At 52.5% G+C, this 26,675-nt stretch overlaps 1 protein-coding gene across 1 annotated transcript in view; it reads left to right on the top strand.

Moving 5' to 3' along the window:
* Positions 1-17,606: 17,606 nt before the first annotated feature.
* Positions 17,607-26,675, top strand: part of FAT4 (FAT atypical cadherin 4) — a 72,304-nt gene continuing 63,235 nt past the window's right edge. The window contains exon 1 of the mRNA XM_049770880.1: positions 17,607-22,757. Coding sequence (XP_049626837.1) covers positions 17,607-22,757 — 5,151 coding nt within the window. The remainder of the gene's footprint in view (positions 22,758-26,675) is intronic.

The raw sequence follows: 26,675 nt of genomic DNA, 5'->3' as shown, positions 1-26,675 counted from the left end.
TGTGCACCTGCCATCTGCCATGTTTGCCCAGTTCAGGGAATCTTTAGCAGGCTGTTCTGGGTCTTTTTCTGTATTTATTTAAGATGCCACTGCTCCAGTTTTAAGAATAGTAACAGAACCAAATGGCATCGCTCCAGTGCCTTTCACCGTCTGGGTCTGTTTTCTGTTTTTGTAAAATATGCTTTCCTTGGTTTCCTGTACCCACTCCGGGGGTGTCCCCATGTGCCCAATATGCCTCCCCTCCTCCAATCATGCCTCCAAGTTCCCACCACCCACCATCCTGGGCATCTGGGGGTAGGCTGGCAGATAGTTAGCCCAGGGGGACAATCCAAACAATGGCCAGAAAGTCAGGCCCAGGGGGCTTTGCAGGAGGCTGCTATCCCCAAGAACACACCCATTTGTTAATTTGTCCAATGCTGTTGATGCTCAGGTGTGTGAGGGACCCCAAACCCAGAGCTGCTGGGGGCTTCCTGCTTTCAGGAGGCTGCAGCACAAGTGCTACAGGGTCCCATGAGAGCCCCCATAAGGGCCCTGCACCCAGAGACACTGAGGCCTTCCTTCCTGCTCTCAGGTGGCAGCAGCAGAAGGAGAGGCTGAGTCCCCAGCAGCTCCATTTTCAGATTCTCCACTGTTACCTCCCTGGCCAGGCAGGTGAGCTGAGACTCCTCAGGCATTTTCTGAAGAGTCAGGACACAGAGGCCCCTGACTCAAGTTTCTCACAGAACCAAGGTACCCTCTTGGCTTGTGCCTGCTATGGACGGACAGAATCAAGAGCTCAAACATGCCCAGTGCTACGGCCTCTGAGCCCTCTGCAACTGCAGCTAATCCTGGTTTTCTTGTTTTGTTTTGCTTTTGGGGTTTTGGGGCCACACCAATGGTGCTCAGGGCTTACTCCTGCTCTGTGCTCAGGGATCACTCTTCGGGGGTGGGGGTGGGCTGGCAGGAGTCCTGTGGGCACCAGAGAAAGAGTTGGGGCATCATTGTGCAAGGCAAGTGCCTTAGTCCTTGTACTGTCTTGGGTTGCCCAAGGGTATGAGTTCATCATGTTACCTATGTGGTTCCAGATAATGTAGAAAAACGCATCAATTATGGAGTCCTGGATGGAGGTGGATGATGGTGAGATGGATGGCGAGGCCTTTCTCTGCTGGCCTGGGCCACTCGCCTTCAACCCCTTCCTTCCAGCTGGCAGGTCTGAGGATTCAGTATAGCCGTGAGGAAAAGACTCACAGCCATCAGGTTTCAGGAGACATCAGCTTTATTCAGGCCCTAGCCACCTTGTGTGGCTCCTAAGCTTTAAAACCTTTCAAGCCAGCTCCATTATTAGTCCTGCATTCAATCTGTCTCCTCTCCCTCCATACCGCTCCTCATTGAATCCCTCTCTCAATCCCCTTCCTGCCCCTCAGGCAATCCTTTTGTTACCTTCTAAAGACCCCTCTCAGAAATGGGCTGGTCTTACCATCAGGTAAGGTTATGAAGAAGATGTGGGTGGGGTGACAGATAAAAAAGTTTTCATTGAGAAATCTTTCAGGGGATAGCCTAGGTGACCCTGTTGGGGGCCCCAAGGAGAGGCAGCATAATTTTGGAATCACAGTTCCTGCCAACAAAACATGGCCCAGCCCCGAAGCACCTACTGTCCCCCCAACCCCCTGCACCTCGAGGTTTCAGTTGCTCTCAGCAGTTCCCAACCAAGACTCAGAGGCACCTGTACATGGTCCTGCAAACACACATGTGTGTGCAAGAATACACAGATATGTCCCCATCCTTGCAAACAAATGCATGTGTAAGAACATGTAAGCATGAGCAGGTACATGTCCCTACAAGAGTGCCCAGAGCACAGTCTCTCTCGCTCTCTCTCTCCTCTCTCATGTTGGTACTAAGTTGGTGCAGAGCTGAGACACTCTGTACTCTGGCATGGGTGTGTTTGTGGGGAATACCTCCTGGGGCCTTGGCTGGGCTGAGACTCTGATTCTGAAATTGGGACTGTCTGCCATTTCTGTGGCTCCCCTCCTTTCCTGGGACACAGGAGTGGCTCATGTGCTCTGAGCACAGAGGGCCTCTCAGAGGGTCAGAAGCCCCAGGGCTACCCCTTGACACTGCTCCCCTCCCAGGCTCCAGCTTGAGGGTTTTCTGAGGCTGGCTAAGAAGTTAGAGGGCAGATGGGCAGGGGGTGGTTTATGTCCTTCTCCAGTCCCCAAGGACTACAGCAGAATACAGCTCAGCTCAGGAATCGTGATTTGTAGCATGAGGTGGGTGAAGCTCAGGGGCCTTTCCCATACTTCTGGTGTGGGGAGATGCCATGTGTGTGTGTGTGAGACCCTGGCCACCAGGTGATATGCTGCCCGCACCTAGGCTGGCCCTTTGGGCTCCTTTAGTGACCAATATGTGTTTCCCTCTGAGTCAGGTCCTGGGGCTGCTGGTTTGGACGTGGCCCAAGCCAGGACTAAAACAAATGAAGCAGCATTGTCAATGGAGAAGGGGGTGCTTGGAGCACCTGGGCCGGGTCTCCCACAGTCCCCTCAGCCATACCCACCTGTGATCAACATAGTCACAAGCCCCCTGACGAGAAGAGGCAGCAGGGAAACTCCCTTGCCAATACTGCAGCAATTTCTAAAGCTGCGCCCGAGTTTCTACCCCTGAGTTTCTGCCCCTCACCTGCATCTCTGTCCTCTGGTTCATTTTGTTTGTGGTGTTTTGCTTTGGGGCCACAATCTAGAAGTGCTCAGAATCACCACATGTGGTGCTAGCGATGGGACTAGGGTCAACTACATGCAAGACCAGTTACATGCAAGGCCAGTACCTGCCTTCACCCAGTTTTTAGAGCTTTCCTTGGAGGCCACATCTGGTGTCTCCTTCCCTGAGGTGTCTGTCACATCCATTCTTCCCTGCTGTCTGACCTGGGGAAGTATCTAGAACACAGAGCAAGAGGTGTGGGGCCTCAGACTGGAGGAACAGAGAAGAAAATGGCAGAATCGGACCTTCACAGAGCAACACCCGGGCACTAATGGAAGGGTGTGTGTGTGTGAGGGGGGGGTGGAGAGAGAGAGAGAGAGAGGGAGAGAGAGACAAGAGACAGAGAGAGCTGGGCCCTTCAGGCTGGTGTCAATTTCCAGGCCATGTCTTGGTGGCGCCCAGTGGCTTCTAGGACCGGCTGCAGACGACATAAGTTGGCCCACGGCTCTTTCCCTTCATAGAGAGACTCTACCCAGACAGAGGATTACGAGGCTGAAACTGTACCCGGCCGCCCACTGAGTAGCTGCCCCAAGATTCCCACTTATGACATAAATAAAACATGAACCCTGGGCTCCACATGGCTTATGAGGATGCCTCAGGGAGATGAGGAGGAGAAAAGGCAGGAAGAGGTGGAGAGAGGGGAGAGGTGGAGAGAAAGCAAGGAGAAGAAGCAAAGGATAGGAGAGGAGGGGAAAGGAGGTGAGGAGGTGGAAGGCGTGGCTCCTCTGAATACTGGTCATTCCAAGGAGCATTTTCAGAGAAGCATCCTGAGAACTCGGTGCTACAACCAGGTCAAGACACAGCTGGGGAGTTGGATGCAGTGACAGCTGCCACACAGACACACGACAGAGATGACTGCATGAGAGATAGATGTTTAAATGATAGAGGACTACACAATAGGGAGATAACCGCTTGACAGATGACCATATGACATAGAGATGACTGCATGATTGATAATCACACAGCAGAGAGATGACTGCACCATCGATAGAAGGGAACATAGTGGATGAGGGCTGTGGTGGACAGCAGCTCGTGAACACCTGCAGCATGGATTCTAAGGAGCATTCACACTCTGCTGTGAGCACTTGGAATCGTTCCCTGTTATGGGTCTGATAGTACCTGGGATTATGGGAGATTTGAGTCTCGGGTACCCTGGTTATGACTGATTCCTGGGAGAACAGTGCCCTCTCGTGGTGCAAATCTGAAGCCACAGGCTTGACAATAGCCTGGGAAGGAAAAGTCCTGTGAGTGATTTGGTTCAGAGGGTAAATCAACCTTTTGCTTGTGGGCCCATAACAGGGCCCATGCACCCAACTCTGCTTTGAGTTGGAAGTTTCTGTTCTCCCTTTACAGACCTGCAAGTGGTCCCAGCTCACAGAAACCTCCAGTCAAATGCACACAACTACTCGAGAATTAGATCTCTCTAGAAACACTGCTCTTGACTAGAAGCACTTAGAAAGTCACCTAAATGCTCATCTAGCCACACATGTCCAGCAAAGAACTTAGGTCACGAGCTCAGTTTATCATGCTAAACAGATGAATTATGATAAATATATTTTAAACATGATAAATATACAAGTCACACTACATGTCAGGGATGTCTCCATGCTATGTGTGTATGATGGACAGTGTGTCTTAGGGTGATGGCGGGTCACCTCAGGAGTACAGGGAGGGCTCTGATGATGTCAATTCTCCTTACCCAGGTATTATTCTACAGACACTGAAGTTAAAATTCACTCCCCCCTGGAATTTCTCTCTCTCTCTCTCTCTCTCTCTCTCTCTCTCTCTCTCTCTCTCTCTGATTTTGGCCACACCCAGTGGCACTCAGGGATTACTCCTGGTTCTGCACTCAGAAATCGCTCCTGGCAGGCTTGGGGGACCATATGGGAGGGATGCTGGGAATCAAATCCAGGTCCATCCCGGTCAGCCGAATGCAAGACAAATGCTCTATCACTGTGCTATCACTCTAGAAACCCTCCTGGAATTTCTAAAGGTGATAACAAGTCACAGCTCCTAGAGAGAACAAATATTTACTTTCTGCTCAACTATCAGTAATATTCAGATAAAATATTAAACCAGATAAACCATATTTTTACTTCAAAATTTAGCTTTCACTTATTTCTCAAGCATGGACTCTTCCATTTTTTTTTATCATTCATGTGCAGTTGTTAGATTTTATGTCACAATTAAGAAGTATGTTCATAATAGCCTCGGTCAGATGCCACATCGATGGAGACTAGGGGTGGGTGGTGGTGAAACAGCATTCCCTAGGGCCATGGCCTAGCAGGACAGAGGCAATAGGATCGGAGCAGGGCCAGGTGTGCATTGTTGGAGCTGATTCTTAGCATAGCCCACCTGAGGGTGTGTTGTTTTATTTGCTTTCAGGAAACAAGCATAGAGATTGTGTGTTTAGGGCCTGACATTGGGGAACTGTAGGAAAGGGGAAGGGAACAGGGAAAGGAGGGTGAGAAGTGAGGGCAGGCAAGGAAACAGCAACAGGGCTCAGAAGGGAAGGCGCCCTTGGCCCCAGGCCCCAGGGTCCAGGCCGCAGAGTGGTGTAGGAACTCTGGACAAGCAGGAGCAGGTGTCCACTGGTCTTAAGGTTTGTTTTTGGATAAAACGCGCCACCGTGTGGCTTTTTCGCAAAGTGCAGGTCTCCTCTGGACTGAGCCTGTGGGCTCCCCTCAGCCCTGCACCCTCCAATCCTCCCCTCACTCAGCCTCACCCCTGTTCCTGTCAATCGCTCCCCTCACCGTCACCTCTGCACCTGCCAATCTTTCCCTCACCCTCACCTCCTCTGCTCTGCACCCACTGAGTAAAACAATTCACATCAGAAGCAAGTGCATGGTTGCTTGAGGGCAGTTTCCGAGCCTGGGCACCCTTCCATGTGGGAGCAACAGGGATACCCTTGGACCTGGCATGAATCTCTGCCTGGGAATGGACGGAGACCCACGGCCACATGCCTGATTTAGAATGGTCACTCTGAGTGAGGTATTGGATTTAGGCTGAACCAAATACATCATCAGGCAAGTGTGACAGCCCCTCAGCCTTTCCAAAAAGGACTCTGAACAGCTGCTGTTGCTGTGTGGACTCAACCCACAGGACTTGGTTCTGGAGAGCTCAACAAAATGGACCATTTCAGAGTAAACCCATGTAATGAGTTCGTGCCCAGTGTCCACCAGGATAGATATTGCTGCTTTCTGTGGGAAGTATCACCTGCCAAGGAGAGAGGGGTTGACTGGTCATCTTTCTCCCTCCTGAAAGTGTAGACCAGGGGAGTTCTGGGGTCTTGAATTGGAGCCTTGGGTTATCCCCTGACACATCTGTAGACAAGACCTTACAGCTTAGAGCTTAGACTCTAGGCCAGCAACACCGAGCACATGAGAATATACATACATATTCCTATGGGTCATAGCAAGGAATAACAAAACCAGACCTACTGTCTGGATTCGACCTGTCAAAATAATTATCAAAGGTAAAATATCATTTTAACATAGCTTTGCTCAGGGATCACTCCTGATGGGCTCAGGGGACCATATGAAATGTTGGGGATCCAACTCAGGTTCTACTTCTGCACTCGATATGAATAAAATCAAACCTAAGAAATCCCTATGGTCCAGCTGTGCTAGGTAATGAGAGACAAGTTCCTGAGGCTGTAGGGATGTAGATCTGAAGAGCAAACTACATCTGTGGGGGCAGGAAACAGCCATGTCTGAGCTGACAAACTTAGAGGAATACCCGGAAGGATGGGCCAGGCCTAGAGAACGTGTTTGATGCTTGGACCTGCATGATGGGCAATACTTCCTTGACTAGAGCCATGTTGTACAGTTTCTCTTAAAAATGATGAAATTTGACTCTGTAGACTCAATTGAGCAGCTATCCTCTTGCTGTTTACATTTATGGACCAGACCAGAGGACCAAAATTTCTGTAAAACTAAAGGGAAGGTACCAAAAACAAACCACTTAAACTAACTTAATAGTCAACTTTTAAAGTTTGACCATAGAGACTAGGTTCCCTAGCTCTGCTGACAAGAAGAAATCTTTGTCTTTGAGAACATTGTGATTTTAATCAGGGGTTTAGGGGCAGTGTTGGGGCCATTCCCAGGAATCTGGAATCAGGCTGCTCTGAAGATCAGTGTTCTGGGCTTCCATTGACTTCTGGGCATATAAAGCAGTGGTCAGCCTCTGTGTTGGGCTTTCACATGCAGCTCACACAAAGAGAATCAGAGAGTCTTTGGGTCTCTGAAAGTCTCTGAGAGCCCAGGTCTCTGCAGAAAGAGTCATGGGGCTCATAAGGGGCAGGCCAGAGAAGGAGGTCATGGGTGAGACATAGGCCCATGTCCTGTCCAGTGCAGGATGTGGAGGAAAAGAATGTTGATGGTAACATTCTAGACATTGTAGTGCTGAGGGGACAGAAGGGGGACCAGATGGTGGTGGTAGTCGTGAAGGTCAAGCCCAGATATAACCTCCCCAGACTCAACTTGTGGCAAAGAGCCCACCCTGGTCCAGCCTTTGGGAGAAAAGTCAGTTCTCAAGTGGGTGAGGGAGATTTTCTGACCCAAATTCTCCATAGTGAGTGGATGTCTCTATTCCCAGTAGCCACCCTGGCCTGGAGAGAGAGGGAGCCCTGAGGGTCAGCTTGGGCCCTGACTCTGTGGCCCCAAACCCAGACACACACAGTCTGTTCCAGGTGAACATGCAGAACCCCCAGTAGACTTTAGGACTAAGTTTCACGACCTGCCACTGAGTAAAGTCCAGTAGCACTTTCCTGAAAGTATTAACATGACATTAGAATTTCTTCAGAGGTACTTTTATTCAGAGCCAATAAAACTATTGCTGGCTCCAAAAAAAATACTTTAGTTGTTTCTGAAATATTTGTCTCGGTGCTACCATGGCTACATATGGAGACTTGGGTTCAGCTTTATATAATCTACTATTTTCTTTGTGCTGTTTTATTATTTTAGTATCTGGCCTGAATGTATTCTGTTGGAATTTATTCAAATTTATCTTAAAATTAGTCTTTTTCTTTTGCATAACAATATTATGCTACTCAATCAAATAGACCCATGCATATTTTGATATAGTTTCATAATAGTCTTTCTGCTTTGCTCTTAAGTGTATAAAAATGTGCTGTAAACAGTCACATTCTGGCATCTAAGCACGTGAGTGTTGATTCTGAAACAGAACTATTTTTCCATCCTGGATAGTCTGGGCGCATTATGGTGGCTGGGATGTTCCTTAAGGACATGGTTCCCTGAGGACATGGTTCCCCAAGGATATCACACTCAGGGCCTGGCTCCCAGCAGCAGCCAGCGAGGCCCTGGGGAGCTCAGAAAGAAGTGGTGGACTCAGCCTCGCCCCTAAGCCCACCCAGCATCCACAAGCCTTTCTGGCCGTTCCAGCCCTGGACGTGCCCCCAGCCCCCAGCTTTCTCCTGCTGGCTTCCCACCGCTCAGGCAGGGCAGCTCTGGGCCCTGAAATTACTGCCCTCCCTGCCCAAGTCCCAGCCCAGGCTCCGCTCAAAACACATGTTTGCCTCTTAATCACAGACTCGGTAATTAGGATGGAGGTGGAGAGGAGTGATCCCGTCAGCACGGGGTCCAGCGCTGTGTAGAGTCTGCGGCCCCCACATCTGGCTCCCACTGGTGGGGAGTAGAAGAAGGTTCTGCCCTGGATGGGGGGCTGCTGCCCCCAAATTCTCCTGCCCTCACCCACATCTCTGTTGGGTTGCTCCAGGCTTCTTTCTCTGCTTGGTCACAGGGAGGCTATGGCCTTCTTCAGTTTCCCCAGGGATCATGGCCTTTGAGGAGTGCCTCATGGCCTTTTAGGGGTGCACAGCAGCCACTCCGAGTCTTTCCTGGGTGAGAAACCAAAGGGGACGTCACACTCAAAACTCTGTCCAGTCAGGGCTACAGCACTGGAGGCAGTTCCAAGAAGAGCCTGGGGGAAGACTGGAGTCTCAAGATGCAGTGAGGGTGGGAGGGTGGGAGGGTGCAGCCACTCCCACAGCCCAGAGCTCCAGATCAGGAGCAGGGGTCTGTGACCTGAGCTCTCCAGGGAGCCCAGGCTCAGGGAGTCCTGCCTGGAAGAAGAGCCACAGTGGTGGTGGGGGGACCAGGGGACGGGAGGACATAGGAGCTGCTCTCACACTCACCTGCGTCTACTTACACTGTAAGCCTTGAGCACATGCTGCACCCATGCTTATATGCTTCCACCGGCAAACCCAGCAGGAAGTGTTGGAACAGCAGGAAAAGGAAAGAAAGTTCTTTATTTAGATACTTGCTCAGTCTCTGGATAAAAGAAATAATTGGGACTCCAGAGAAAGGCAGGCCTTTATCAGCCTCAACAGTAGCAACTCTCCTGAGGCTGGAGAGACAGCATAGCAGCACAGCGGGGAGGGTGTTTGCCCTGCATGGGGTGATCAGGTACCATCCCATAGATGCCATATGGTCCCCTGAGCACCACCAGGAGTAATTCCTAAGTGCAGAGCCAGGAGTAACCTCTGAGCACTGCCAGGTGTGACCCCCAAACCAAAAAAAAAGTCCCCATGAAAATGAACCAACTTCCCCCCAAAGCAATTGCAAACCTCTAAAGTATCTGGGACCCAGACGGAAAAGTGGCAATGAGCACATAACCCTTTTTCACACAGGAAAGATAAGAGCATCAGCATCAACACAGAAAAATCTGCCATGGGGCTGGGCAATGGGGCAGGTGTAGACCCTTTGTGTCTGACCCAGTTGTCAACTCTGCTGGCATCTCAACAAGGTGCTCTGCAGTGTATGTCCCAGAGGCCTGCAGCATGCAAACCCCAGCCTCACTAGGGCCACAGACACCACTTTGCTGGGCAAATGCTTATCCTCAGCCTGCGTTTCATGGGGCCTCATTCATGTTGATGGTGGGAGAAGGGCCACAAAGTCTCTACTCCACATCTGAATGTGCTAGACAGGGGCTACACTAGCTCTGTTCCCACCTTCCAGGCACCATGGAGAAGATCTGAAGATGCAGACCCCCCATACAATTTATTTTGTGTGGTTTCATTATATCATATTTCATTTTTCGCTCCCCGTGCAACCCACTCTCCCTGAAGTGGATTCATTGAAATCCCACTGGTGCTGTAGGACAGAAGCAGCCTCCAGCAGCTATCGATTCTCTTTGTCCTGATTCTTGCATGAAGTCCACATTAGGATCTGGGTGAACATGCAGTCTGATGAGATTCACCAAGATCTCAGAGGGGTCGGTGGCTGGGTGGGGGGGATAATTCACAACTGATTGTGATGGAAACACGAGCATCTCTCAGCCTGTGGCAAGGCCCAATGCCCTCAGCTGGCAGCTCCCAGACTAGGGAAGATGATGACTAGTTCGTGACCAAGGTCATGGTATCAAGGAGTCAGCATCACATTTGGAACAAGTGAGAGCTACCCCCGCAGGCTGCTTGGACCCTCACAGACTCTGGATTCTGAGGGGCTTGGGAGCAAACCCTTCATTTCCTTGTTTCCATAAGTGTGATGTTAAAAAAATATGATTTTGGTTTCCAGCATGTACTTTGGGATCTATTTACAAACATTGCTGTTTCCTTGCACTCCTTGGAAACTGAACAGTGGCCAAACAAAACTGGGATTGTCTACAGTACACCATATAAATCGGTGCAAAAATAACAGTAGTTCAGAGATGGGGACAGGAGGGCAGGCTAGGGCCAGCAACAGGTCAGGAGACTGGGCTGAGAGATGGGAACCAAAGTGCCTCTCTCTGGGCTTCCTCTCAGGGCAACAGGTCCTGGTTCCTCCTCACGCTCTGATTCCTTTTCAGACCAGACCCATCTGTGAGGGAAGAAAGATGGATGGACAGGGTAGATACTGCCAGTAAACAGTGTCGTACTGCATTTAAGGTGAATGAAGTGCTGCTAGTTAGGGCTAAAAATAAGGCTTTGAGGTAGAGGGAAAAGGTGAATTGGTGGATGCAGAGCAAGACAAATGCTGCGAGCTGAACCTTCAGCTGAGGGCCAGAGGGTGAATTTAGAGCTGAGAACCTACTCACATTTCCTAGCGGGAAAGGAAAGACAATGCTAAAGATGCAGATAGATTTCTATGGTGACTCTCCAGGCTGCTAGCTACTGTAGAGAACCACAGAGTTACAGCAGCATAGGGCTGACCAAGGCCTCAGTCAGACACCAGGCCCCATGCCAGGTGGGAGCAGCCATCGAGGGAGCCAACAGCAAAGTTGCAGGATCTGAGTCCAGGGTGAGCCCTGATCTCAGCCTTGACCCAGGGGGTGGGAGGAAGGAACAGCCTTTTGAGACGAGACCTGAGTTCTGCCTCACTCCAGAATCTAGAACACACTCACACACACACACACACACACAGACATATTTTATCACATTCTCACACTCATTTACACTCTTACATTCATCCTCACTCATGCACATTCACACACACACACATGCTCTCTCTCTCTCTCTCTTACATACACGAATACTCTCATTCACACACTCTCATTTACACACTCTCCTTTCTCATACTACACACAATTTCACACTCTTAGCACTCACTATCTCATTCTCACACACTATACTCTCCTTTACAAACACTAACACACTCTTACACACTCACCCTCTCCACAGACTGAGAGCACAGCTCCTCCCATTGCTAAGAGGCGGCAGGTTGGGACAACAGAGCAGAACCCATCTGTGAGAGTGGAGGCCACACAGACCCCAGGCTACAGTGCTGAGGGGTTGCCCAAGTGGGCAAACCTACCCCAAGTGGGCAAACCTCACACGGTAACCTGGGATGGGCACTTGGTGCAGGTCAGCAGCTGGGCCTGGCATGCACTGCAGTGGCGTTTACTGACATACCAAAAACCATGTCTGGGTCCCACAGAGCAGCACCAGCTTCTGGGCTGCGGCTGGCTCGAATCTGAAAGGGATGCGCGCTGGGACACAGAAGGCCACTAGAAATGCAAGAGAACAAGGAGGCGTCTCTCATATGTTTTTGCCCGTGAGTAGTTGCTGCTCACCCTGATGAACATGCACACGCGGATTTTCTTGATGGCCCCTAACCTGCCGAAGCTCAGCAACATCCCCACAGAACTTCTTGTGGGGACAGAACACTCACATCTGAATATGGCTCGAGGCACACGCAAGCTATTGGTCATGAGCAAAAATGTATAGTAGGAAAGGAGGTCAGAAAAAGAATTGTTCCACTATAAGAAATTCAAACTATGTAGTGAAACTATGATGTGGAGTGTTAGAAAAACCTAATTTAGTTTTGTTATTTATTCATCGTTAGATCTGCATGGGGATGGAAGATGACCAAACATCCATGTATAAATGTCTTTAAATGTATATGTAGTTTTATTTTTAAAAAAGAGTTTTAGCCACATGGAACTGTGATTCCAAATAAAATTAAGAGGATGCATTTCAGGCACCATGGAAACATTGCAGGACATGATACGTGTGACAGAAGGAGCAGTAGAAAGGCACCAGGTGGGGATGCAGATTTGGGGCTGGCTCCATCTGTTTCATGGGACCAAGTGGTACTAAGGATCCAACTAGGGCTTGTGCAGGCAAAGCAGTCCCGTGAGCCATTTGAGCTGTCCTGCCTTACTGCCTTTAAACACTGCTAAAAGCGGGGCCCTAGAAATAGCACAGTGGTAGGGCATTTCCCTTGCATGATGCCGACCTGGGATGGATCTGGATTTGATTCCTGGCACCCCATATGGACCTCCGAGCCTGCCAGGAGCTATTTCTGAGTGCAGAGCCAGGATTAAGTAATTCCTGAGCATTTCTGAGTATAGCCCCAAAACAAACAAAAGAAAAAAAACCTCAAACCCTGCTCAAAGGGGCTCAAATAAAATGAAAGAGCTGTTCTTGACCTTAAGGCAAGTTGTTTTAGCCTTTGGAAGAATGATGTTGGCAGTTCAGAGGGGTGAGATTGCAGAGAATGAGTATTCACCAGTCAGGTAGCAGAAGGTGGGGGGGACAAAAAGCAAAAGTTGATTACAAAGCAGATGAGAAACAGATAATCAGAACCTAGAGGAGCAAGTCACACAATAAGCCAGTAAGCGTGAGTAGAAATATTTTACTTCTTTACACATCTAACTTCTGTTCATGGTAGACTACAAAACCTGAGTTGAGAGACAATGATAATTTACATCAACACAAACCAAGGCAGGACCGCTTTTCAACTTCAGTGAGAATTGGAAAGACAGTTTCCAAAGGCTGAGGTATAGAAAGAAAAAGAAGGGGACCGGGCGGTGGCGCTAAAGGTAAGGTGCCTGCCTTGCCTGCGCTAGCCTTGGACGGACCGCAGTTCGATCCCCCGTTGTCCCATATGGTCCCTCAAGCCAGGAGCAACTTCTGAGTGCATAGCCAGGAGTAACCCCTGAGCGTTACTGGGTGTGGCCCAACAACCAAAAAAAAAAAAAAAAAAAAAAAGAAAGAAAAAGAAGAGAAAAGAATTTTCCACACATATATAAAAATAAATTAATCTCTCCTAACACACAGCAATGAAGGTAAAGGAGGGGAAATAAATAAAAAACAATTATTAATATGTGCCTTGTAAAATCACAGAATCAGAAATATCTGCTTTCTGTTCATGAAGTGTTGTCTCTGTGGTTCTGGGTTTGTGGAAATGAGGATAAAAGGGTCAGAGGAAGCCCAGGCTGGAGGGAGAAGGAGGAGGGACAGGAGGAGGAGAAAGGGGAGTGAAGGGGAAATGAGGAGAAAGATGGGGCACTGAGAGAGAGGTGAGGAGGGACAGAAGAGAGAAAGAGTGGAGAGGGAAGGAAAGGGGAAGGAGCAGAGGGGCAAGGAGGGGCAGAGGCAGGAGGAGGAGAAAGGGTCGAGGTCCTTCGGAAGAGTGATCATTTCAGAACCTCCTCCAGGGGTTTGAAAAGATGAAAATATTAGACATTTAAAAATGAGACCAGGTTGGGGCTGGGAAGGTGGCGCTAGAGGTAAGGTGTCTGCCTTGCAAGCGCTAGCGTAGGACAGACCTCGGTTCGATCCCCCAGCATCCCATATGGTCCCCCCAAGCCAGGGGCGATTTCTGAGCGCATAGCCAGGAGTAATCCCTGAGCGTCAAATGGGTGTGGCCCAAAAACAAAAAAAACAAAACAAAAACAAAAACAAAAAAACAAAACGAAACCACAAAACAAAAATAAATGAGACCAAGTTGACATGCCAGTGCGTATGATCAGGAGAAAATATGTTCATAAAAGGGATTGTTGTAACACGTGTTCTTAAGTTCTGATTAGCTACATTTCTCTGTGTGTCTGCTTATTAATGCTTATTAAAGTGCTCTCACAAAACCACCTCTAAGAAAACCATGACATTATTGGTAGAAAGGCAAAGATTAGCTTTGTTGCATATGCTACTTCTATGTCTTTTCAGGCTCTTCTTTATATTTATCACTTGTGACATTGCTGTAGGTTTTGAAACCTGAGGGAGTACAAGAAACCTGTGACTACATCCCTCCTCCCTGGTGAGAACCATCCTCTGCTTCACTGTCACTCACGCTCAGTTTTTTATCTATGAAGGAGGCTGTGACTTAAAAACTCCCACATTCAAATCGTCACCATATCACTGGAGAAACATTTTGACAATACACTTTCAGATTTTTTACAAATCATCTCACGACCTCATTCTAGGTACACATGTTTTTTATATGACTTAAATTTGTCACATCCTATTTTTTTCTTTTGGGCCATACTTCGTGGCGCTCACAGTTACTCCTGGCTCTGTGCTCAGGAATCACACCTGGTGGGCTCTGGGGACCATCAAGGATGCCGAGGATCTAACTCAGGGTGGGTGTGTGCCTGGCAAACATTCTCCCCACTGTGCTATTGCTCCCGCCCTTATCCTGCCATTTTTTTTTAAATTAACAAGTGTTACATATAGAATAATCACTTCCCATTTCACAGATTGATTCTCACCCCCCCCCCCCCAGTCCTATAAGGTGCAAGAAAATTTAGACAAATGAGGATAGGCTGTTAGATCCTTCTGGGGAGACCAGGCCAAGAACCCTGAAGCACCTTCCTACAAAGAATTAAATGCTTGCCGTATTCCTTTTGCACTAGAAACAGTAACCAAACATTCAAAAACAAAAAAACAAACAAAAAAACAAAAACCCCCAAAAACAAAAACTTTTTTTTTTTGGTGTTTTTGGGCCACACCCGGCTGCGCTCAGGGGTTACTCCTGGCTCTGAGCTCAGAAATCACTCCTGGCATGCTCGGGGGACCATATGGGGTGCTGGGGATTGAGCTAGGGTCCGTCCTTGGTTGGCCTCCTGCAAGGCAAATGCCCTCCCGCTGTGCTATTTTTCGGGCCCCTATTTGAGTATTTGTTAATTGACAACTATATTTGGCTAAATTACACTCAAACTAATAACATCAAGATTGTAACAAGATATTTGAAATTTGAAAAATGACTTTAAAAAGTTTTCAATGCTTAATAAACATTTTTTTTGAGGGGAAGCCAAACCGGGCAGTATTCAGGGATTACTCCTGAATTTACTCAGGACTTACTTCCTGGCAGTGCAGGGCCAGGGGACCATATAGAGTGCTGGGATTGAACCCAGGTAGACTGAGCGCAAGTCAAACACCACTCCCACTGTTTTATTTTATTTTATTTATTTATTTAAAACATCCAAAACGGTGACTCTCAATCTGTCCCAATTCTCTCCTTTCCTAGACTCCTCATAGCTGTTTGGAGAGAGATACGGGAAGAGGAGATACGGGTGCAGGAGACAAGGTGCAGCAGGGGTGTGGGAGATGAGGTTCTAGCGGTGCAAGAAGAACTCGGGTGCAGGAGATGAGGTTCTGGATGCAGGAGAAACTGGGGTTGCAGGAGACCAGGTCTGGAGGGTGCAGGAGGAGCTGGAGGTACCCAGGGCTCATCTCGGGGCAAATTCCATCGCAGCCCGAGAGAAGTTGGCATTTGCTGCCACCGGGATTTATTGCCCTCCAAGCTGTTGCAGGATGGAGAGTGATCCATCCTGAGGACAATGTGCGGGGACACGAAGAGGCTGAGTGATGCAGAAGGTCCTATCAACCAGGGTGCTTAAAAGATGTCCCGGGGCCGCTCTTTTTCTCGCCCCCGGGGCTCCAAAAAGGCCTTTTCTGCAGGGTACGTCGGGGCCTGGCAGGTCGGGCCGGACAGAGCGGGAGGTGCGGCGGGTGGCCTGCAGGGGGCGACGGGGACCGCGGGAGCGCTCGAGACTGGGTCCACCAGGGGCGCGCGGGGCCGGGATCGCGTCCGAACCTACCTCAGAGTCGCTTCCCTCGAGGAGAGAGACAAGCGCGGCCGAGTCCGACCCGGTTCGACCCAGGTTCGGGTTCGCGCCTCGGAGGCGCCACCCGCCGCCCGTAGGCATTGCCAGGGCGCTCGGGATGCTTGCAACTCTTGTGTGTTAGGGGAACCGAGGCGCGAGGTTAGTGGGCAGGAAGGGGCGGGGTCCGCAAACAGATCGACCAATGGGATGAGGGCAAAGGCGGGGTGGGGCGGTGCTACCAAGTGGGGGCGTGGCTCAGCGGAGCGTTGACCAATGGGCGGAGCGGCACATTGACCAATGAATGAGACTAGGGCGTAGCCCTTTGGGCAGGGTCTGGACACACAGACCAATAGGCATGGGCAGAGGCGGGGCGCAAAGCTGCCTCCGCCAATGGACGAAAGTGAGGGCGGGTCTTGGAGAGGGGCGGAGTCTTGTGGGCGGGGGCGTGGCTCTGAGGCGCTTCAACCAATTAGCTGCGGCGGGGGCGGGGCGGAGGTGACAGGCCGGCGCCTTAGAGGCGCGGCGGCTCCAGTGCAAGCTCGGGGAGCGGCGAGCAAAGTTTCCGCAGCGGCTCGCTGCCTCCCTCAGGGCCTTGGGGGGCTCGGACGTCGCGGCGCCCGCCTTGTGCGCGCGCGTGCAGGGAAGGGGCGGGGTGTGTGTGGGGAGCTCCTGCGCCCCGGCTCCGCGCGGTGCCGCCTGCCAGCGAGCAGCTCGGGGGGCCGGTCCGCCGGGAAGGGTTCGGGAAGGGCTTTGCGCGCGGGGGGCCACCCGCTTCCCGGCCCAGACTCCGGCCTCGCGGATTACAACGGGAAGCTGCCCCGGGCGGGCCCGGGCCGGGCGCCACGACCCCCTCTGGCATGCGGAGGGGAGGAGGCGCGGGGCGCGCGGAGGCCCCGAGGAGAGGGGAGCGGCGCCCACTCTGGATGTACAAATAACGGGGCCGGGGGCTGAGCGACCGCCCTGAAAATGCCGGCGAGCGCCGGCGCCTGCTTGTGCCAGACCGCGGGCTCCGAACCGGGGAGGCGGCGGCGGCTGCCGGCGAAGAAGGGCCGGCGGAGCTGAGCGCCCCCCCCCCCGACCGACCCTCGACTCCGCCTGTTGGGGGGACCCTCCCCGGCACCCCGCGCGCGAGTCTCGAGACGGCTCTGGAGGGATTGAATCCTCCGTCTGGCGCGCAGCTTCAGCAGCGGGGGCGGCCCGGCCGTGGGCACCGCGCTCCCCGGCGCATCCCCCGCGCTCCCGGGTCGGTGCACCGGGCAAGTGGGAAGTTTGCGTAGACACCGAGGCCCGGATTGCCTCCCGCCGCGTGCCGCGCCCGGACCCAGACTGCGAAGCGTAAAACCAGGCTCGCCGCTTCTCCGAGACGGGGCCCCGCCGCTCAGGGTCGGCGCTTGGCACCGCGTCTCCCTCTGACCCGCGCGCTCCTGTATGGCCCTCCTGGGGTCCGACTGAGGCGAGCCGCTGCAGGCTGGAGTCACTTTAATTGCGCAGAGCCCGCGCTCTATCCCATCCCCGACGCCTGGACCTCTCCAGGGATTCAGCATCCTCGGCACCGCCACCCAACCCTCTTCCTTCTCTTCTCTTCTCTTCTCTTCTCTTCCCGCGGGACCATGCGCGGGGCTGTGCCCCGGGCCCCCGGCGGCCGCTGCCCTGCGTTGCTCCGCGCGCTCTGCCTGCTCTGGCTGCTCCCCGGGCCAGGCTGGGTCCGCGGTGCCGAGCCGCGCCAGGTGTTCCAGGTGCTGGAGGAGCAGCCTCCGGGCACCCTGGTGGGCTCCATCCAGACGCGTCCAGGCTTCACCTACAGGCTCAGCGAGAACCACGCGCTCTTTGCCATCAACGCCAGCAGCGGGGCCCTGTACACCACGGCCGCCATCGACCGCGAGGCCCTGCCCAGCGACGTCATCAACCTGGTGGTGCTCTCCAGCGCGCCCACCTACCCCACCGAGGTGCGCGTGTTGGTGCGCGACCTCAATGACAACGCGCCCGTCTTCCCGGACCCGTCGGTCGTGGTGGCCTTCAAGGAGGACAGCGGCAGCGGGCGCCAAGTCATCCTGGACACGGCCACCGACGCGGACATCGGCTCCAACGGCGTGGACCACCGCTCCTATCGCATCGTGCGCGGCAACGAGGCGGGGCGCTTCCGCCTGGACGTGACGTTGAACCCCAGCGGCGAGGGTGCTTTCCTGCACCTCGTGTCCAAAGGCGGGCTGGACCGTGAGCGCAGGCCTCACTACCAGCTCCTGGTAGAGGTGGAGGACAAGGGCGAGCCCAAGCGGCGAGGCCACCTGCAAGTGAACGTGACGGTGCAGGACGTCAATGACAACCCTCCGGTCTTCAGTAGTGTGCGCTACGAGGCCCGCGTGCCCGAGGACGCACCGCTAGGCACCAGTGTGCTGCAGGTGACGGCGGCAGACGCGGACGAGGGTACCAACGCCGACATCCGCTACCGGCTGCAGGATGAGGGCACCCCGTTCCAGGTGGACCCCGAAACAGGGCTCATCACGGTGCGGGAGCCCCTGGACTTTGAGGCACGCAGGCAGTATGCGCTGACCGTGCAGGCTCTGGACCGCGGGGTACCCTCTCTCATGGGGCGCGCTGAGGCACTTATACAGCTTCAGGATGTGAACGACAATGATCCGGTGGTCAAGTTTCGCTACTTCCCCGCTACCTCACGCTATGCGTCTGTGGATGAAAACGCCCAGGTGGGAACGGTGGTGGCTCTGCTCACGGTCACTGATGCTGACTCGCCTGCGGCCAACGGCAACATCTCCGTGCGCATCCTGGGCGGTAACGAGCAGCGTCACTTCGAGGTGCAGAGCAGCCAGGTGCCCAACCTCAGCCTCATCAAGGTGGCTAGTGCGCTGGACCGAGAGCGCATCCCCTCCTATAACCTCACAGTTTCCGTGTCAGACAACCACGGTGCGCCCTTGAACGCTGCCGTGCGCCCACGCTCCTCCGTTGCCAGCTTGGTCATCTTTGTCAACGACATCAATGACCACCCACCAGTCTTCGCACAGCCCGTGTACCGCGTGAACCTAAGTGAGGAGGCGCCACCTGGCAGCTATGTCAGCGGAGTGTCGGCCACTGATGGAGATTCGGGCCTCAATGCGCACCTGCGTTACAGTATCGTGTCAGGCAACGAGCTGGGCTGGTTCCACATCAGTGAGCACAGCGGTCTGGTGACCACAGGCGCTGCTGCTAGGCTGGACCGAGAACTCGCCTCCCAGATCACGCTGAACATCAGTGCACGGGACCAGGGTCTCCACCCCAGGGTCTCCTATGCCCAACTGGTTGTCATGCTGCTGGATGTGAATGACCAGAAACCTCAGTTTACCCAGTCGCAGGGGTATGAGGTGTTGGTGGTGGAAAACACCCCTGCGGAGACTGAGCTTCTGGTGCTGGCTGCCACTGATGGGGACCTGGGAGACAATGGCACCATCCGCTTCTCCCTGCAGGATGCAGAGGCTGGCACCCGTGCCTTCCAGCTGGACCCGGTGTCCGGCAGCCTGAGCACGCTGGTTGCCCTGGACCGCGAGGAACAGGACTTCTACTCCCTGTGGGTGCTGGCATTCGACCTGGGGGCACCCCCACAGTCCAGCCTGGCACAGGTCAATGTGACTGTGCTGGACCTGAATGACAACAGCCCTCTCTTCTACCCCATCCAGTACTTTGCCCACATTCAGGAGAACGAGCCTGTGGGCAGCTCTGTCACTACAGTGTCGGCCACTGATCCAGACCTGGGCACCAATGGCACAGTCCGGTTCAGCCTGTCAGCTGGGGATGGCTCTCGGTTCCAGGTGCATAGCCGCAGCGGGCTCATCTCCACGCGAGTGGCCCTGGACCGGGAGGAGAAGACCACCTACCAGCTGCAGGTGGTGGCTGTGGATGGGGGTGGCCTGGCATCTCCCATCCAGGCTATTGTCACTGTCACAGTGCTTGACACTCAGGACAACCCACCTGTTTTTGGCCAGGCCACCTACAGCTTTGTGGTCTTTGAAAATGTGGCCGAGGGTTACCCTGTGGGGTGTGTGTCGGCCTCCAGCCGGGACCTGCACTCCAACATCAGCTACCTCATCACAATGGGGGACCAGCGGGGTGTATTTGCCATTGACCCAGCCTCGGGACAGTTACGCACAGCTGGTGTGATGGACAGGGAAGAGCAATCCTTCTACCAGCTGCGTGTGGTGGCCAGTGGTGGCCTGGTGGCTGGTGATGCTCTGGTGAACATCACCATCAAGGACCTGAATGACAACCCTCCGCATTTCCTGCAGGCAGTGGAGACGGTGGATGTAGTGGAGAACTGGCAGCCTGGACACAGCATCTTCCAGGCCCGGGCCACAGACCCCGATGAGGGAGTAAATGGCTTGGTGCTCTACAGCCTGCGCCAAAGCCCCCAGAGTCTGTTCGCCATTGATGAGAACAGCGGGGAGGTGACTCTGCTTGGGGCCCTAGACGTGCACGCAGGGTCCTACCAGTTGGAGGTGGTGGCTGCTGACCAGGGGGTGCCCCGGCTCTCCTCCAGTCTCCTGGTAACTGTGCGTGTCCACGATGTCAATGACCACCCACCTGTCTTTGACCAGCTCTCCTACGAGGTGTTGCTGTCTGAGTCAGAGCCTGTGAACTCACGCTTCTTTCAGGTGCATGCAACTGACAGGGACTCGGGCCTCAATGGAGAGATTGGCTACAGCATCGCCCAGGGCAACATAGGTGGGGCCTTTGGCATCTTCCCCGATGGGCAGCTGTATGTCCAGTCGGAGCTGGACCGTGAGCTGCAGGACCACTACGTGCTGGTGGTGGTGGCTGCTGACCGTGCAGTTGAGTCACTTAGTGCGTCGGTAAATGTGTCTATCACCTTGGAGGATGTGAATGACAACCGGCCGCTGTTCAACAGCACCAACTACTCCTTCTACTTTCAAGAAGAACAGGCTGCCGGCTCCTTTGTGGGCAGGGTCAGTGCTGAGGACAAAGATTTTGGGCCCAATGGAGATGTCAGGTATGCACTGGAGACGGCGCAGCCAGACTTTGAGCTGCATGCAGTGAGTGGGGCAATCTCCAGCACTCGCCGACTGGACAGGGAGGCCCTCATGCACCTCCGGGGAGCAGTTGTATTTAGCTTTGTGGTCATCGCCTCAGATCAGGGCCTCCCTCAGCCACTCAAGGACCAGGCCATGGTGCACGTGTACATGAAGGATGTCAATGACAATGCGCCCCGGTTCCTGAAGGATGTATACCAGGCTACGATATCTGAGTCAGCAGCCAACTTGACCCAGGTCCTGCGCGTATCCGCCTCAGACGTGGATGAGGGAAGCAATGGGTTGATCTACTACTCCATCATTCGTGGAAATGAGGAGAGGCAGTTTGCGGTGGATGGTGGCTCTGGGCAGGTAACGCTCGTGGGACACTTAGATCATGAGGCCACACCTGCCTATTTGCTAGTGGTTCAGGCCATGGATGGGGGCATCGTTCCGCTCAGTGCCACATGCACCTTGGATATCCGGGTACTTGACGAAAACGACAACACACCTTCCTTCCCCAAGACCACGCTCATTGTCGATGTGCTGGAGAACATGAGGATTGGCGAGCTGGTGTCCTCAGTGTCAGCCACGGACTCAGACTCGGGTGACAATGCAGACCTGCAGTACAGCATTGCTGGGACCGACAACCACGGCACATTCAGCATCAGCCCCAACACGGGCAGCATCTTCCTGGCCAAGAAGCTGGACTTTGAGACGCAGGCGATGTACAGGTTGAACATCAGTGCACGGGACCGTGGCCGGCCACCTCGTTCCTGCACCATGTCTGTAGTGGTTCATGTGCGCGACTCCAATGACAACCCCCCAAGCTTCCCCCCTGGCGACATCTTCAAGTCTATTGTGGAGAATGTGCCCTTGGGCACGTCAGTGGTCTCGGTGCCTGCACAGGACCCTGACACAGATATAAATGGGAAGCTCTCCTACACCATCATTCAGCAGATGCCCAGAGGCAGCCACTTCACCATCGATAAGGCCACAGGCACCATCTACACCAGCGCAGAAATCGACCGTGAGTTTGCCAACCTCTTTGAGCTGACTGTGAAGGCCAGTGACCAGGCTGTGCCCATGGAGACCCGGCGCTATGCTCTGAAGAATGTCACCATCCTGGTGACTGACCTCAATGACAACATGCCCATGTTCATTTCCCAGAATGCACTGGCAGCTGACCCGGCAGCTGCTGTGGGTTCAGTGCTGACCACCCTGCTGGCTGCAGACCCCGACGAAGGCGCCAACGGGGAGGTGGAGTTTGAGATCATTAGTGGCGACACAGACACCTTTGTGGTGGATCGGTACAGTGGGGACCTGCGGGTGGCTGCAGCCCTGGTGCCTTCAAAGCTCACCTATAGCTTGGTCATCTCAGCCACAGACCTGGGCCCCGAGAGACGCAGGTCCACGACGGAGCTGACAGTAATCCTGCAGGGTATTGACGGGCCAGTGTTCTCGCAGCCAAAGTACATCACCATCCTGAAGGAGGGTGAGCCTATTGGCACCAAGGTTATTGCTCTGGAGGCAACCAGTCCTGCGGGTATCCCAGCAGCAGTCGAGTACTACATTGTGTCTGTGCGCTGCGAGGACCAGACGGTTGGTCGCCTGTTCACCATTGGCCGCCGCTCAGGCCTTGTCCAGACAGCAGCTGTGCTGGACCGTGAGCAGGGCGCCTGCCTCTACGTGCTGCAGGTATCGGCGCTGGAGCGGTCGGCTGCCTATCCCCGGACACAAATGGCAGAGGTAAGGTCTCCCTCATGCCAGCACCTTTTTTTTTGTCCTGAGACAGGCTTTGTGCAATAGGGCAGCCTTGTGTTGGCTGACAAGGTTCCGTCTCCAGCATGGCTGGGACCTGCGCAGTGTTTGGGGTGGTTTGGTCCAGCAGAGTGAGGCCGGCAGTGCTGAGCCACAGAGGGCACCTGGCCCAGCCTCTGAGCTATGCAGGGTCACCCTCGCCTGCCCCTATCTTGCCACACTCAGGGGGTTTGCACTCTTGCAGCCTTGAGGACCCCAGGTCTGATATGAGGACCCTGGGCAGTGGAGATTTCACCAGCTTCCTGGGGGCTCTGTTGGGGTCTGGGCTAGCCTTAGGGCAGGAGGCTGGGGGACGTTAGGTGTGTGGACAGCTGACCTCATGGTCCCAGGTTGTTCTCAGCTGACTTCAGCTCTGCTCCCAGGCCTCCTGGCATCCCTCAGCCCACACCCACTTCAGCAGGGCAGGCCCTGGGCACCTGGACATTTCCTGCTTTGACTCTTGCACGGGAGAGGGGAGGACTAGAGGTTTTTTTTTTTTTTTTTTTTTTTTTGTTTTTTGGGCCACACCCGTTTGACGCTCAGGGGTTACTCCTGGCTATGTGCTCAGAAATCGCCCCTGGCTTGGGGGGACCATATGGGACGCCGGGGGATCGAACCGCAGTCCGTTCCTTGGTAGCGCTTACAAGGCAGACACCTTATCTCCAGCGCCACCTTCCCGGCCCCAGGACTAGAGGTTTATCCCCTGTGGGACAGTGGCTTTTGGGTCCCTATGGCACTCTAGAGCAACTGTCAGTTCTCCGAGTGCAGCAGGGAGCAGAGACTGGAGTCAGAATAAAGTCCTGACAGAGAATAGGGTGAGAGAGAGAGAGAGTCCTGACTGAGAGACAATAGAGAGGGAGTCAATCATTTACTGAAGACAACTTAATCATCCTATAGATAAATTGGTTAAATTACAGGAAAATAGGCACCATTGTTGCTTGGTTCAATATATCATGTTTTATTGGAACAAAATGGAGAATGAGAATAATGCCCATTGTTGTGCTCTGAGTTATTTTGTATATTATTTAGTCTTTCGGTAACCTAAGACGGGCTTAGTTTACTGTGTTGAATGGTGCTTTCTGTGCAGAGTTTTGAAGATGAAAAAGAATCACTATAAATCACGTTGTTAGTAATAGGGAACAGTATAGCTATCATTTTAAAAATGTTAAACAAAGATATGTAAGTGGTTATCATTGACAATTACCAACTATTCTTTCTCTTAAAGCCAAAATAGAGTGCAGAGGGGTTTTCCTTCTAAGAACAAAGTTGTTTGCCAGAGTGTCTCCTGTGCTGAAATTTAAGCCTGAGTCTGAGTCCCAGTCCCAACCACTCCCCCAACTGAAAGCATATTTCTCAGAGAATGTGGAGCCATCGAGGGCTGGGCCCCTTTCCTTAGGGGCTCATCCTCCAAGGGAACACAGTAAAGGTGTTTTTCCTCAGTTGATGGGATTCTATGAAAGACACTGCAGGTCTTTAGGGCTGTCCGTGGGGTTCCCCCCACCTTGTGTCCCATGAGGACTGTTGGGATGCTTGTCTGGAATGTGCTTCCGGCTCCCCGCTGCTTCCTCAGGAAGCATTTCATTCTGGCTGGAATGGGCAGAGGGGTGTGTGTGTGTGCATGCAGGGGTGACCCTGTGTGTGCCGGTGGGGCTGGTCCCCAAAAATGTTGGTAGCTCCCTCGTCTGCTTTCTACACTGGGACAGAACTAGCCATACTGGAATGGGATTAAAGCCAGTCCCAATATATCTGCAGAGTGCCAGGGTGGAGAGGTCAGAGACTGCAGAAAGGAAGAATGAGGGCAGCCCAAATGCACCCCGAATACTTAGATGAGTGTACAGAAAAAGTTAGGGACTCACTGATTCCTGTTTCGAGCCTAAAGGCCAAACCCAACAAGAAATCACTGAGACCCTTATCTGAGGTGGTGCCCTGGGCCTAACAGACACAGAGATGCTGGGAGTCAACGTAGTGGCTCTGAGGTCCCAGCCCTGTTTGAGGGGGGCTGATCTAGGAGGCCCCAGGAGGGTCTGTGAGGCTCCAGGAGGGTGTTTCCTGAGAGCAGTCTTGAACGCATAGTTCAGCAGTTGCTTTTCTGCTGTACTTTCTGGTCAGGTGTGTATTGGTGCCCTGCTGTGAGTTCGCTTTGGAGCACTCTGTCTTGTGGCTTTTGTTTGTTGTTCTTCGGCATCTTCTCTGCTGCTTTCATGTCTAATTTGATGCCTTTCCAGTGGGAAACTGAGGAATGTGATGGTGTTGTTGTGGGGCTGCGTATGCTGCAGAAACTCCAGGAATTTCAGGATCTGTGGGGCTGGGTCCATGAGTTGACATGGCAGTGGCTGTGGGTGATGGGTGTGGTTTTGGGTCGTGGGTGTGGTTGCTGGGGCTTCTGAAAGGACAGAGGGGTCTGGGGAGGCCACCTGCTCTCATCTCAAGAAGACCCCAGAGTTTTCAGCCCCTAAACTGGTGTACCTGGATTGTTTCTGCAGTTGTGAATGGTGAAGTTGGGCCTCTGGTGTGGTGGTGATTAGTTGGGGCCCCCCACCTGAGGATGCCCTCTTCCTGAGGATGAGTTTTCAGCTGTGTCACTGGTTGTCTATTGATTTTCCTGGCTTGGCTGGCTGCTCCTTTGGGTATGAAGCGAGTCTGTGGAGCTGGGGGATGAGCTGTCATGTGATGGCCGTGGGACCTAGTGTCACACCTGGTATTTTATTTTATTTTATTTTTTTTGGTTTTTGGGCTACACCCGGCGATGCTCAGGGGTTACTCCTGGCTGTCTGCTCAGAAATAGCTCCTGGCAGGCACAGGGGACCGTATGGGACACCGGGATTCGAACCAACCACCTTTGGTCCTGGATCGGCTGCTTGCAAGGCAAACACCGCTGTGCTATCTCTCCGGGCCCACACCTGGTATTTTAAACACAGACTTTCAAATTAATGCAGAAACCTTGGGTGTCTCCCAAGAACACTGAGTTATTTAGATGTGTGTGACGATTCAAATTATACAAAGGAGGAATATGTCTCTGAATTTCCTTTTATTTCTTCATTTTACAAAGTAAGTACCGGCGGTGAGGTCTGAAATCCCCGAGGTTCTAGGAACAAATGTGGTAGGAAATATACTAAAGTATTTTGATTCAATCATTCCTCAAGTGGCACAAAATATACATTTTCTGAAAATAGGGAATCAGAGTGGGATGTTCATGAAAGGAAGGAGTAAACGTTATTATCTTTAAATTGTGTGAGTGTGCTTCCTGATATCCCTTAAGTAGGATTATAAAATAATTCTCGTGTTTCATTTATAAATTTCTAAAATTTTAGCATATGATCAGTGCTGATGAGTTTAGCACCAAGCAATTGGGTCTTAGATCCATAAAGATTTTTATTCCGCTCTAGTGATCATAAATTGCAGCTTTGGTGATTAAAAACTAGCACTTTTGCTTTAAAATGGAAGTTGCAGTTATTCTTATAACAGCAGTTGGTATCAGTGTTTAAATGTCCCCACTTCTGTTGGGATTCTGTTGATGATTCTTTCCCATTCTCCATTACAACTGTGGTTAGCAGTCTCAAGACTATTTCGGGATGTCACTGCAGACATTCTGAGTCTGGCTGGTGTCACTCTGTGTGTCCTCACACTTTCACACCCAGTGCTTTCTTCCCTTTTCCCCTGTATCCAGTGTGCTAAAGGAATGTTTATTCTCCATAATCTTCCTTTCTTAAACAGTCACACTGGGTCACAGTGATAGAACATCAGGTATGGCACTTGCTTTGCACACTGTGGGCTTAGATTCCCTGTTCAATCCCCAGTACCCCAATAATAATCTCTGAAGCACAGAACCAGGAGTAGATCCTGAATACTACTGGATGTGGCCCAAAA

The sequence above is a fragment of the Suncus etruscus genome, chromosome 3 (assembly GCF_024139225.1).
Source record: "Suncus etruscus isolate mSunEtr1 chromosome 3, mSunEtr1.pri.cur, whole genome shotgun sequence".
Lineage (NCBI taxonomy): Eukaryota > Metazoa > Chordata > Mammalia > Eulipotyphla > Soricidae > Suncus > Suncus etruscus.
Note: the sequence above shows the minus strand (reverse complement) of the source record. Positions and strands in the feature narration are given on the sequence as shown.